The sequence below is a fragment of the Mycteria americana genome, chromosome 3 (genome assembly GCF_035582795.1).
Source record: "Mycteria americana isolate JAX WOST 10 ecotype Jacksonville Zoo and Gardens chromosome 3, USCA_MyAme_1.0, whole genome shotgun sequence".
Lineage (NCBI taxonomy): Eukaryota > Metazoa > Chordata > Aves > Ciconiiformes > Ciconiidae > Mycteria > Mycteria americana.
Window position 1 is genome coordinate 72,310,034 of NC_134367.1, and position 14,416 is coordinate 72,324,449.

General features: G+C 35.7%; 1 protein-coding gene across 1 annotated transcript in view; it reads right to left on the minus strand.

The window, feature by feature from the left end:
• ESR1 (estrogen receptor 1) overlaps nt 1-14,416 on the minus strand; it is a 112,851-nt gene that overhangs the window by 62,970 nt on the left and 35,465 nt on the right. Inside the window, 1 exon segment of the mRNA XM_075498970.1 lies at nt 5,615-5,731. Within this exon segment, the coding sequence (XP_075355085.1) occupies nt 5,615-5,731 (117 nt within the window).

Here is a 14,416-nt window from a genome sequence, read left to right on the forward strand (position 1 = left end):
ATATACAGATATAATTAGCTGTACAATCTCAAACAAGTGTTCAAGAGTAAAACATCAAAAATTCCACAGTATTAAATTTTTTTTTACATAACTAGCTATAGCATATAAATAAGCACAAGACAGGTTGTCCATTTCACCTGACTGTAAAAGATCTTGAACAACCTTGTCTAAATTCAGAGTTGAACCTGCTTTGAGCAGGTGGCCCGACCAGAGACCTCCTGGAGTTCCTTCAAGCCCACATCATTGTGTGAAGTGGAATAAGAAGATAAAGTATTTTTGGCAAAATTGTTCTCTACAATGGTCTGTCTTTCTTATTTTGGGGGCAGAACAGTGGAATATTATATTTTGGGACAATTCAATTGCAACAATCCACTTTGCATGTGTACAAAGGGGAAAAAGAAACATTTCACTAAAAAGTCTGGTTTCAAATCCACCTTCTTTTCCAGAAGGCTGTTCTAAACTCACAAAACTTTGCTTCAAATACTGCTTGAGTACATGCTTTCAGCCCATCAATTACATCTTAAAAATGTACATTTCCTCATACATTTATCAGGCCCCACCTACACAGTTATTTGGCTGAGTACAGAACAGTATGTCTAATAAATATCATAAAGGCTCTCCTCAGACAAACCAAAATAGTTTCACATTGTTAATCCATTTTCCTTCATTCACTAATTTCTATTTTTAATATAATATTTCATTAAAAGATAATTACATGGAAAACTAGAAAGTCTGGAGCCCTTCCAGTGGTTGCATCAGACATCAATTTACCTCTGCTTTTGAGAATGATTTTAATAACTCCCTAGCCTTTTAGCATGAACAAATATAGCCTTCAGCAAGGAAGCATAGCTCCCTCCATTTAAAGACAAAAATCAGCAAGGTTCTTCTCTGAGAGGATGGAAAATTTGCCAAATGTTTTTTTCTTTTCCCTGTAAAAATTTGTCTTAGACTTCAGCAACATTGTCACACTGAACCAGACTGAATTCCCATGTGGTTACAGATGGGTAACTATTTCAAGAGAATGTAAGAGAAAAACTGAAAGCCTCCAATCTCTAGAAGTTAATGAACATTTCTACAGGCACCTGGCACGTGGTTATAGCACACTGTTACGGCAAACACAGACTTTTGTTCCCTGGGCTGTACCGCAGCAATCTCTGAAGGGTTCTCAGATACTTTGTGAGGGCAACACTGAAGGATGTAGGCTTCAAATGTGCTGAAATGCTGTAATTTCACTGTCACAAGAAACAGCAGTCGGAATCTTCTCTCTACAACATGAAATTTCAGGCTGTTCAAAACCAGTAAATATGCCTGGTCGTATACATGCTCACCATCTGGGTCTAGCACATGAGCACTCAAATCCTTGATTGCCACATTTCATAAAACTTGAGGTTGGAAAGCCATCAGCATTTGACAACTGACAGAATTATGTAGGTCTCAGGGTGGCTAAAAATGGACTACCAGGCTAATAACTGATTTTTCATTAAGGATCTAGCATTTAATGTTATGGCAAATTTTTGCCATAGCCACTGATTCCACTAGCACTCTGTTGTTCAGATCCCACAGAACACTTGATGTTAAATCTGTCTTGTCACACATGAAAGGAGGGGAAGAACATAGAATGCTAATAACTAGAAATCCCCATTCATTTACCACTATAAAAATATTTAATTAATAAATAATAATAAAAATAAGGTGCTTTTGATTTCAGAGAACAAGGTCCTTCAGAGCCAAGTCATCAGAAAGCCATTAAAACAATTAAGAAATAGAAAACTAGATCCGTACTAGAGCAGAGATCACCTGGACCTTACGTATGGTTGGAGCTTCAGGATTGCAACTGCTGTAAAAACTCCGTTTGGAAGCTGGAACCCCCCATTGTGTGAAATAGTAAGTTGGAATATACTTCTCCAAACCAGAACAGAAACAATCTTCAAGAAAGCATCAGCGGATCATAAAAAAAACCAAGGGTACTCTTCCCTGCTACCCAACCAAAAGAAAGAGGGACATGGCAAGGCGCTTATTCCATGTGACCACTTTATCCTCACATACAAACAGGGGTGCAAAGACTAAATAATAACATATAATTTTAAGGTCTTTTTGGCTTATTCAGAAAGAGAGAGTGAAGCATGTGGACAAAATGCTATAAATTCTGCCTCAGATGCTGACTACATCAGCAGAGATTCTGGCAGTCTAATCATCTCTCAAAGCAGCAGAGTAACAGATGCAGAAGGAAACACTTGCAAACACAATAGGAGAGAAAGAAAATACCTCTTCAGTACTGAAAGAAGTTTTTAAAAGATGAAAGAACAGCGGGACGAAAAAAAAGATAAAATTTCCACAGAAACTCATAAATAAATGTTCCTACAGCATAGCTCAAGAGCCACTTGAAGCCTGCATTTTTTCTGAATGAAGCCCCAAAAACATTTCAGTTGTGTCCATTCTATTAAAAATAATATATATGAACTATTTTATGCTGCATTAAGTGACCTTCTATGAGAAAAACCTCAGCAACCATAGCTTATAACCTATATTTAAAATTAACCTGAGGCATTTAATCAAGATTTTATCTAGCTTCCCCCATATTTACTGAAATTCAATAATTAAGATCAGCTATTGCTCAGAAGTTAAATGATAGATAAAAGACACAAGTTAGCAGCTTTGACAATTTATTAAGAAACCTCAGCTAATTCAGTGCAGAAGGGAAACCGAGATTACATTTAGAGAAAAGAAAGATTACAGCTGTTTTTCACTATGTCTAAAAGGTGTATCATCATAAGAAAATTGTGGAGAGAGATACAGAAGTGAGATATGACACAACTGAATATTTTTCAAATGTATGATAGAATTAATGCCTTTAAACAAGGCAAATCCTTCAATATGAAGAAAAGGAGGTTATTTCAATTAAAAGATTCAATCAGGAGAATTATGAATTATTAGAAAAAAATGTGGACCTTGAGTTAATCACAGCACCACACGATTGAAATATGTTGAAGAACAGTGTTATTATAAGAGATCTATTAAAACAGAAAAGCTTAAGAGATCTCCTTAGAGAAAACAAAAAACCAACCAAAAATATTTAGAAACATTTAAAAGTTAACACTTTAAAAGTTAACTAGATGGTATACCAAGAATATTCATTTAATCTTTATCTTCACCTCAGAGAAATGTGATAATTATCAAGTACTACCTAAAGAAAAGGATTTCCTTCTCCCATAGCTACGTGGACAATATGGGATCGGTAATGATGCCAGCAGAACCTTGAATGCTTTACTTCATCCTACATTAACTTTACCTTTATTGAATACTTCATCTGCAGGCATGCCAGATTTATAACCTGCAACTGAGGGATCTCAAGAAATTTTTCCTAGACTTCATAAAATAAATATTCTTAAACTCTTGCCTATGAACCAGAGATGGACTTCAGTGCATTATTAACGGTCCTATAGCAGCAGACAGAATTTATGCACCTGATCTCCTTGCTTGTAAATTGTGAGTTTAGTTTTTAAACAAACAAAAAAAAAAACAACCAAAAAACCACAACATTGACTATTTTTGAACTGCTGGTTGCTATAGTGACTATAGAAATCTTACAGCATTGTAAAAGGAAAAGATGAAATCCTCAGGACTTTACTCAAGTGAGGGCCACTGTATGAAATAAAAACTCCAGAATATCTATATTAGAAAGAAAATTTGGACAAAATTGCAGTCTTTCTTTGGACTACTTTAATCTACAGAATGTTAGTTGAGAATTCTGTGCCATTTTTGTGTGATTGAAACAATTATGTACGGAACAGTGAAAAAGCTATCACAACACATATCTTAGAGAAGAGGTATGAAAAACATCAAACTGGTACAGTGGATCATTAATTAAATACATATAAGTATATATGGATGGAAATTTGCCAAATGAAAGACGTAATATCATCAACATAAAACATAATGATATATCTTAACTATGATCTGCATATGTACAAGGGTCAAAACTAAAGCTGCATGGCAAATTTATGTATGGAATTTTCTCATTTTAGTCTGCCTTATCTGAAACTTTAATTTCTCTGGACCATAGCTGTGATACTAATGATGCACATGTTACTTTGAAGAGTTCTAGCTGTATACACCAGGATATTAAGACAGAAACAAAAAAACCTCTGGATCCATAAACTAAATCTTATGCAAAAAATCAGCTACTGTCTTAAGTGCTAGAACTAAAAAGAGATTTGACACCTTCCTCCTGCTTGCATCCCAAAACTGAGATTAACAAAACCAGTCTCAGCTCTTGCCTAATCCTTGAGTTGAGAAAAATGCAAATTCAACCTCAAAGCACAGCAAAAACTGACTGGTTTTCCTTTACGCTTTCCCCTTTACCCTTTCTCCCAAGATTCCCAGACTTGGCCTACCTTGACCGCACAGACTAGACTTATAAACAATCCTTTGTTGTAGGAAGGATAAACATTATGAGCTACTCCTCTCTCTTGCCCCAGTTTTTTGTGGAATAAGTAAGCATTAGGTGTGCCAAGGAAAGGGAGAACCAATCTGTAATTTAATAATTAGCTCCTTTCACACATAAGACGTGTTCTAATCCTTTCTCTTCTGAGCATTTACTAGTTTGCTAAATTTTCCTATAAAGATAGGTTTCAATAAAGTTAGCGATTACTCCTCATTAATAAAAGGAATCCAAAATTTTTAGTAGGCTACAACAAGGTTTCTTCTGCTTTAGAGCAAATATGAAACTTTATGATTTCCAGTTCTTAAATATTCTTAATTCTTAGGAGCTTGGCTGTTTCAAAAGGATGAAAAATAGCTAACTTCTGTCTGCTTTTGACAAACATAAGGTACTGTAACACAGAGGAGAAAGGCAGGTATCATGATCGATCTAAATCCATGTTACAAAAGAACTCTTCCATCTAAGAACACACCATAACAATTGTTCAGTATTGTCATGTATTTCTAATTTTGCCTCCAAAAGTTAAAAACTGTGTATATAAATAAAGTAATTTAGTGGTATTCCACTTCAGCCTAAGCACTGTGTCTGATTTGTCTTCTCTGACATCATTACTAAGTATGTTCCAAGAAAGTGGCATTTATCTCAGTTTTTATAAAATGAGTGAGCCTTTAATATTGTTGGGTGATATTAATTCACATATAAAATATATGTACAGTACTGGAATAGAGGAATTGACTTTCCCTTCCAGAATTCACAGAACAAGTATTACATATTCAGAAGTTTATTTTAATGAACATGGACTGATCTGAGACTACCAGTGCTTTTCACACTGAACTGCAAAATGCTACAAAATCTTGGGTTAAGTTTCATTCATCATGATCTGGCGTCTACCACGAGAGACCAAAAAACTAATGAATTGAAAATGTTAACAGAAGAATCCTAACTCCATTAAAGTCATTGTTCCTATTAATTTTGACGTAAATTTGGGCAAAAATAATAACATTATAGTTGGGAGTTTTTTATTTTTTATTTAATCACTCTTTGACGTAATACACTTCAGCTCAATAAAATTAGTTGCTTCCTCCTTTAGGAACCATATCAGCTGTCCAATGAAGTTAAAAGACAGGAAGGCAGACACCAATGCTGAGGATTTGTTGATTGCTGTGTACATACCACCTTTCATCATTCCCACTTCATAGCATTTTCTTAGTCGGCAAGCCTGGCAACTCTTTCTTCTGTTCTTGTCGATGGTGCACTGGTTAGTAGCAGGACACATGTAGTCATTGTGCCCTGTAAAACCAGAGGGAAAGTAAGGACACAGTTAGACACAGACATAACAAAACTGCCTATAATACTCTCTTATTTTTCATTGGGTATTTAGTACAGCATCTAACATCTTGAGAAGCAGGTAGGCTTACCATCATAATCTGTCATAAAAGTATTGATACGGATAGTGAAACTAACATCTATACACAATGCATTTATTCACAAGTTCTTTAAAAGTACTCTTAAAAACACAAATTACAACTTCTGTAGAATAATTAAAATAATGAACAATTAAAGTAGTCACAAAAGAGGATAGATTAATATGAACAAGCCCCTTGACTTCCTTGCTCTTAGCCTGAGAAATACAATGCCATTTGGTCCATGTGCCTGTGTTGATGTTTAACCAATAGACTGCACAAAATGGTTAGAGGTTTACAGAATTAAAAAGGCCTATGCACAAAACATTTTTTGATAGGCCTAACACAATCTGAGGCAGTTAAGAAACAAACAACAACAGCAGAAAATAGAAGCAACAACCATTAATTAATTGTATCTCAGGGATAAATCAGTCTCTTATTCCAACTGCATGTCTACTGATATATGCAAAAACCTTTTGTCATGACAAATTCTTAAATTACCATATGCTGCAACCAAGTTTGGTACTGGTACCTTTTCCTTCAGAGCTCCACTTCCTCATTTATTACTCTCTACATCTCAATTCTCATTACAAACATTTTCAGCATACCATAATTTGTTACTGCCAACAAGCCTCTATTCCAATTTTCTCTTAAAAAATGTGTGCTTAAACCTGTGATAAAATTATTTTCCAACCATAGACAAAGTTTAGCAAGGACAAAAAAACCTATCCAAAATTATCTTATTGGTGCTCTGTATCCATCTAAACACAACTAAGGTACAGCACACAACGGACCAATTTTACTGCAGAACTGTTTGTTCTTTCTTTCAGGTCAAGGGATCAACTTGAGGTAGAGTAGGGTGGAGGTTTGACAGAGGCCTTGGTCTCATCAAATCATCTATCCTTGACTAGAAATTAGAAAATAGAGTAAAAATTACTATCCGATTACACCAGGAACATCTGCTCTCTAATGCTACATAACTGGGATCCAATCAAAATAAGCAGCCAAATTCTAAACTTGTTAATATGCTGACAGCTGACTAGACACTGTCTCAAACAGATAGAATTATTATTTTTTAGCTCTGCTTGGCAGGACAGTGTAATACTGGAAAATTCTGAATCCATAGGCTTTGCTCCAGGACTGAGGTAAAAAGGTAGAACAGAAACACTACCTCAACCTCAGCATGAAAGACCGTTTTAATTTTCAGTTCCTCTGGTAGGATACAGACTGTTCTATATCTGATTCAAAACATTTCACATGTAAGACAAAAAAAAGTCAAGTCAGAAAGGAAACAGCCTCAACCATACAAAAATGCAATATCTACAGGGAAAAGGAGCAAAAAGGGAAAGCCATGTTTTTAAGAAAATGCACTTTTATTAGGTCACACTAAACAGCAGCAAAAGATTGGAGCACCTGACCTCAATCACCACCCTTATTTTATAAGCCATGCTCCGAAATAGCATGAGAGAAAGACAGAAAACTTTAATTACTCTTTTTAAAAAACAAAGACAGACTTTGACAGAGTATCTGATCTTCTTCCTGGTGAAGTTAAAAGGTAAATTCGCAAGGGGAACATACACAGGCTCTGAATTCAGCAAATAATTCAGAACATCATTTAGCTCTCTGTAAAATAAGCAGATAAATGTTCCCACTTAGGTCAAAGCTGACACATGCTGACCACCTTTGCTGGACTTGCTGATGATCATAAGGTTCAACTCGCAAAAAAATAAAAGTGACAGTATGCAAAAATCAAAAATCAATATCAGCAGGGCAGCCATCCTTTTTCTCAGTTCTTATGTGGGTGATAACCTTTTATTTTGCTCTGAACCTAGATTTCCTTATGCAAACTGCAAGCATTTGGGAATAGGCATTTGTTTTGTAAACTAATACATAAAATAATCCTATTTGTGATAGCGCTACAGTCCCTACTGAAATTAACATGATTCATATTATCATATTTTTACATTGAAAAGTTTTATCTTAAATATACGCTTTAAAGGTTAGCATAATTAGTCTGTTTTCATGCACATGACCTGCACCTTAGACAATCCACTCTTCTTTCAAAGTGCTTGACAGACTTCACAGAATAAAACCTGTAAAATTTTGAATGCAAAAAAAGAAAGATCTGTGTGTGAGTGGCATACTTCTTCAGATTAGGAGTGCCATAGTAATGTCATTGTTTAGACTTCATATTTGCTGTAAATCTGGGAAGAAGATAATGTATTTAATATTTCTCATAATTTTTGGTTTAGTTTAAACAACATGCCTTCAGGAGACTGGAAAAGGTGTAAGCAACCAGAAGAAAATGTTTGACAATTAGAGAATACAGTAGATATTATTATCAAATTAATCAGGGAAGAAGAAAGAAACAAAGGGAAGAAGGAAGGCAGGAACCTTTCCTGCTTCTCCACTATACCATCTGATTTCACGTATTCAGTCACAGGAAGTGAGGAAGGAAGTTTCCTTTGAAAGGCACAGGCACAGACTAGGGCCGTCTAGCCTGGGGTGGCACGGAAGGGAAAAAGGTAGAAGAACACAATTAAGGAATAGGTAGCACGCAAAGACAAGTTTTATTTTAAAGTGAAATAGTATAACTCAATAACTCCGCTGTGAAGTGAATTGTCTTTTAACTATTCTACCTTTTAGTTTATCCTTAAAGTTCATCTCTCAGCAAAGATGATTCTGAACAATCTGACTTACTAGAAGAGATTTCTCACTGGTGGGAATCATTAACATGAAAGTGGCACACATCAACAGGTGACCAGCTGCCCTGCACTTTTTTTTCATGGTATCCAAAGAGTAATACGTGCTAGAAGAGAGGCCAATTAAGTCATTTGGATAGCTGGTATCACAGGAATACCAAGAGGAAGAAATGCCTTCAGTGATCTCTGATACTCATAAAAGGAAGCACATGCCACTTGGACTCTGTGGTCTTATTGGGGTTTTTAAAATAAATTATCAGATAACCTGCACAAAATTAAAGGCAGTGAGTTTAATAGGGTAGAGCCCCTAGTTTTAATCCCCCCATACGTATGACTTGCACTGTCAGGAGCTACAAAGGAAGAGTTTAAGGGAGCTATTGGAGGAGCTTGAGGAGGGGTGGTCTGTTTTTCTTATGGTATCTCACACACTGTACATTTTAAAACAGCAAAAATAACATTAAGTATTTTTATAGCGCTTATTATATGCTAAGGTCTTTCCAGAATAGGGTGCAAAGATCTGGCTCTTTTCTCAAAGCACTAATTTTAGATGTGACAATCTGTATGATAATGACCAACAGTGGAAGGGGGGAGGATGAGGAAGCAAAGCGTCAACAAGAAGATAATGGCTGAAATTAGGATGATTTTGAGTTTATTCTAACCCAGCCTGTCACAGTCAGAGCTTTTTCTTACTGCACATGCAGTCTGACTTTCTCTCGTCACCATGAGTCATGTGGCTAGTATTTATGTTCAGAGACTCATTGCTGCCCGTCTAAGGGTTCTCAAGATAGCTGTGGTGTATGCAACAGCAGCGCATGCTTGAATCAGAGTGGGCGGATGATTTATCTGTGAGGGCTTCAGTCAGCAAAACACTCCATATTTCTTTAAAGTTAAGTGTTACTACATTCATCAGAACATTTAAGCATCTGTGTACTTCTAGCAAGTAGTCCCAGCACGGTATACATGGTTAAAGTTAAGTATATGCTTCAGTGTTTCACTGAATTTCAGCTTTCAAGAGCTGAGTTCATTTTGTCCTTGACCAGCAAGGATGAAAACTGGGGTCATATTAATATATCAATGGCAATTAACATAACACAGAAATATTTTTTTCTTAAATGTGTAAACAGTTGACAGATTATATTCCAATAACTATCAAGATTAGCCTGAGGGAACGATTAGTTTAAGCAGTACAAAATTTGTACAAAAAAATGAACTAAAGAAACCGACATGTCAGCATGCCAGCTTAAGAATGCTTAGTGACAATTCTACAAAGCCAATAAAGAAACATTTTTGTCAGGTGAATTTTGTATGACACCGAAACTGATGTAGTTGAATTGACTCATCATATATTTCAAACAAAGCCAGTAATAATTATTATCCTTTTACTAATACATGCTTTTCCTTTAATTATTCTTTTATTTTCAATCCTCATGTCACACAAATTCTTAAACTATTCCTTATCTACCTGCATAAGGCATCTGCCAGGTTAGCCATTACCTGTGGAAGCACCAGGTCCTTCTATGATCTTATTCTGACAGTGAAATTAGCAGAATTTCATACATGTAGGTGAAGGGAAGGCTAGAGTGTAGACTTTATCCACCCCTTAAGGTGCCAAGCAAGTGACGAGTGGGAAGACTGCAGACAAAAAGCAAAACCTTAGCAAGAATAGCTTCAACAGCAAGTGGGAAGTTTTCACAAACAGTAAAAAGAAAAAAAAATTAGCACCTGGACATTGCATATGCTAACCCAGTACGAACAAATGTTGAACGTAAACTAAAAAGTTATACCAATTTTAAGTTAAAGTGCCCCAATAAAACTGCACTGATCGATTTTAAAATCTCACTCTTTCCTAACAGGTTTCTCAAAAGAACAGAAGGTTATGTTTAATTCCTTTATAAGCACAGACACTCAAATTCACAGCTTAATTACCCTCAGACAAGGTCATTGGATTTGGAACTTGGGTTCTCTTAGCAACTACCCAGCACTGCTGAGAAGATTAATCATTTTCTGTTTTTAAACTAGCAAGCCATTACTACCTGTGACAATAAGGAAAAGGGCCTAGAAGATTGTAAAACATACTTCCTCTGCATCCAGTGAGGAAGTCCTCCTTCTACGCATACCTTGCAAAGAAAGATCACAGAACCACTAAAGAATGAGAAAGGAGGAAAGGTTAAAATCTATATACTCTGTATTATGTCCTTCAGCTGTGTCGCATAGCTCCCACAGAGTGTTCACCTTCTAGTGGAATCTTCTTGCCTTCACGTATGCGTAGCACTGTTCACATAAGCAGTTAATTCAAGCCAAATGACTATGATACCGACCTTTCCTTTAGCCTTTCCATATACTATTTCAGCTAACAGGAAAAATGAAGAAAGAAGAATGAGAATGGGCATTGCATGAGGATACCAAACCTGCTGCCATCTCACCAGTTTAAAAACGCATGAACATAGACATTGAGAAAGGGTGACATATAAAAAGTAAGACACTATTTACCTTTATAAATATATAAATATACAATTATATTTTCTTTAATATTATAAAATTAAATTTTATAATATTATAAAATTATCAGCAGATAATTTCAAAGTTTTTATTATTGGCCTTGGTCCTAAAATTTCAATTGGTGTTTCATTAGCTATTTCAGGATTATGATACAATGTGCAAAGTCTACTTCTACCCCAATTCCATTCTCATCTTTTTTAATTTTAGGCAGGATAACAAAATAGGAAGTATATTTTTTCCTCATGACAAATAAAAAAAGATGCCATTCCAGACCCCAATCTCTACAAAATCTGGCAAGGACTGTGACGTCTAGTTTCTGTTTTCCTATCTGATAAATCACAATTGTTTTAAATCCTTGGCACGTGATTAAACCAACAGCTGTGTTAAAGGAAAAACTCCCACAATGTATTACTCACAACCATCTCAATATGATCCCTCCAGAGACAAAAAGCATTTTCAGAGAAAGTCATAGGCAAGCCATGGCTATCTTATTCCCATAGACTTTGAACAAGATCATTTCTATTTTTAGCTTCCCAGTTTATTTGAGCTAAAATGGGAAGGGGTGGAATTCTACTACAGAAAACTCCCCCTTCTGATACAAAGAGGCCAAAAAGTTAAAAATATTGCAAATTACTCTTGTGCACTTAAAATCCAATCAATTGTTAGCAACAAGAAAATTATTATAACTCTATTTTTATTCCAGGTATAACATCCGGTTTTGGGTTGTGATGGGACCTATTGAATAAGTTTAGCTAGTCTTATTTTATATTTCAAACTTTGGTACCTGAGTGGTTCCTGGTATCATAAAGTTTGCAAGGAGCTGTAATGTATTTACAGCACCCCTTAAAGGAAGTGTTGGTATTTGTATTTTACTGGGGGTGGGGATTCTCAGTGTCCAGAGCGTGCAGTGGACATGGGCATTTCTAAGCACAGTTAGTTTTCTGCATTGAAGTCTGGGAAACTGAAACTGCAGTACAGTCAACTCCTGGTTTGTTAAATTATTATAATAATCTTTAACATCAGCATTTTGACAAAAAGCCCCTTTTCTGCCTATGTACTACTTTCTCATGGAAAGTAAAACCTAGTTATGCTCTTCTTTCATTTACTGATATGTATCTGTGCTCCTTGGTTTGCACACTTATACCCTAACATCATCCATGCTCCATAGAAGTCGTCCATTTTATAATCAGAAGGGTCAACAAAGATAATTTAGTTTGTTTTCCTGCATATCTCTAGCCACATTTTAGAGAGGGGAATAACTGTGTTATTTATAACAAAAGAAATCCCATTATTTCAACAATTTGTGACTAAATTAAATCAAATCTTTGAGAGAAATACATAATCTTATTCAAAGAATTCAGACAATGACATATTTACTACACCTGTTACTAAATTATACCAGCAGTTAATTGCCATGCTAGTTCTTTTACAGTAAGTCTGAACTAGTACACATACTTCAATAAAGTTTGTTAATAGTCTCCTTCTGGAAATAAATTATGTCAGAGATCACTCCATGCACTTCCAGTACGTTTATCATTTTAGTCATCTTACACAGTTCTCTCTAGTTTGATTTCCACTTTTCAAAACTGACTGCAAAGGACAACTTAACCTACAGAAAGTCTGAAAGTTCGTGGGAGTGAAACTTACGGAGCCAGTTTAAATCAATAAACCCACCTGAGTTAAATGAGGTTACAGAAACATATTTCCCTTCACACTCTCTAAAACCAAGTGACAGTTAAGCACTTTCCTGCTGGACAAACAAACACGTTCTCTTGTAATTTGTAAATGTAAAGCTCTTTGGTTTTTTTTCTTGTGAGACTATTTTGAACTGCTGACAGGCTCAGCCCTGAGCTAGGAATAACGTCTATTTTCAAATGAAGTATTCATTAAATACCTGCAACACGAAATACTGTTTAAGTTTTTTTGTTGCTTGATTGGGCACAACAATCATATTCCAGAGGAAGTAAAACACCATTAATGCTAATAATACAGGATACATTAAGTACAGCTTCTAAGGGCTAGAAATTTTGTCTAGGAGGTGGGAAAAACTTTGGACTTGACAGAGGAAGACTATTTATAAAATCAGATAACAATCAGTGAATGTTTTCTACTTTCTGGTAAAGTGTATTGCCCAACTTCAGAAAGGCTTTCAGCAATGCCTGGGGTGACATTTCATATGTCAGCTAGGAAAATATAGTTTAGATGATTTCAGAAAACCAATCTCAGGGAAGAACTATCAGAGTTCACTGTTACAATGGAAGCTGATATTGAATGAGGCTCCATAGTGTCTGTTCTGGATCCAGTTCTATACAGTATTTTTCTCACTTATGGGTAATGGACTGGAGTATTTATTTTATTAAATGCTATTCATTTGTAGATGACATTTATATGGGTTAGAACAGAGAAAAGACCAGACTACTCTGCTAGTCAGACAGAAATAAATCTGAAATGGCAGAAGTCTACAGGATAAGAATTCTAAATTATCTTGGCAAACTGGAGATAGCACATGGGAAAAAACAGTGCAAAAGTAAGGACTGGTACAAATCACTACATTAAAATAGGAATAATCAGATGCCCAAAACAAGATGGGAAAGAAGTGGTTTCTTCTCTAGAAAAGTATGCTTGAGTTTATTCTGCATCACACACTGATTACGAGTGAACAGTGTCATGTTTTTGTAAATAAGGCAAACATTACAGTGTGATGGATGTAGACAAGTACCACTGGCTGTGCTTGTAAGGTAATCCTATTGATCTGTTCAGTACTCATAAGGCATCATATAAAAGGAAATCATGCTTCAAGAAAAAAAGAAAACAGGATAAAGTGGAGAATCTCCAACGTAGAGCAACTAGAAGATTAGAAGTCTAGAAAACAAAACCTATGAGAAAAGGCTGAATAAACTGTGTTTCTTCAGGTTAGGTAAAACAGAATAACTTGGGTTTCTTTTAATGTCTGATAGCAATCTTCCGTGCTTTAAAGGCTGTTGCAGAAAGAAAGAGAACAATTTGTTTTCTGTGGCACGCTAGACAGGAAAATAAGTGATGAGCTTAACCTGCAGGAAGGAAGATTCAAATTTCATAGTAGCCTTCAAGATAAGGAGAATAAAACATTGGATCAGGCTACAGGTTTTTAAGAAGCAGTTCAATAAACATATGTAAGGAATTGGCAACAGTTGATCCTATCAGAGGACAGAAAGATGGACTAGGGCTCAAGGTCCACTGCAGCCCTATGATTTGCTTAGACCATGAAAAATAAGGAAGTATCTTGGATGCAAACATCTTAAGTCACTGCCACATCCATGCTGAATGCAGCACTTAAAACTTGCTGGAAAAGTACCACATTCAAAATTGCCTTACTAGGAAAAAAAGAGGTA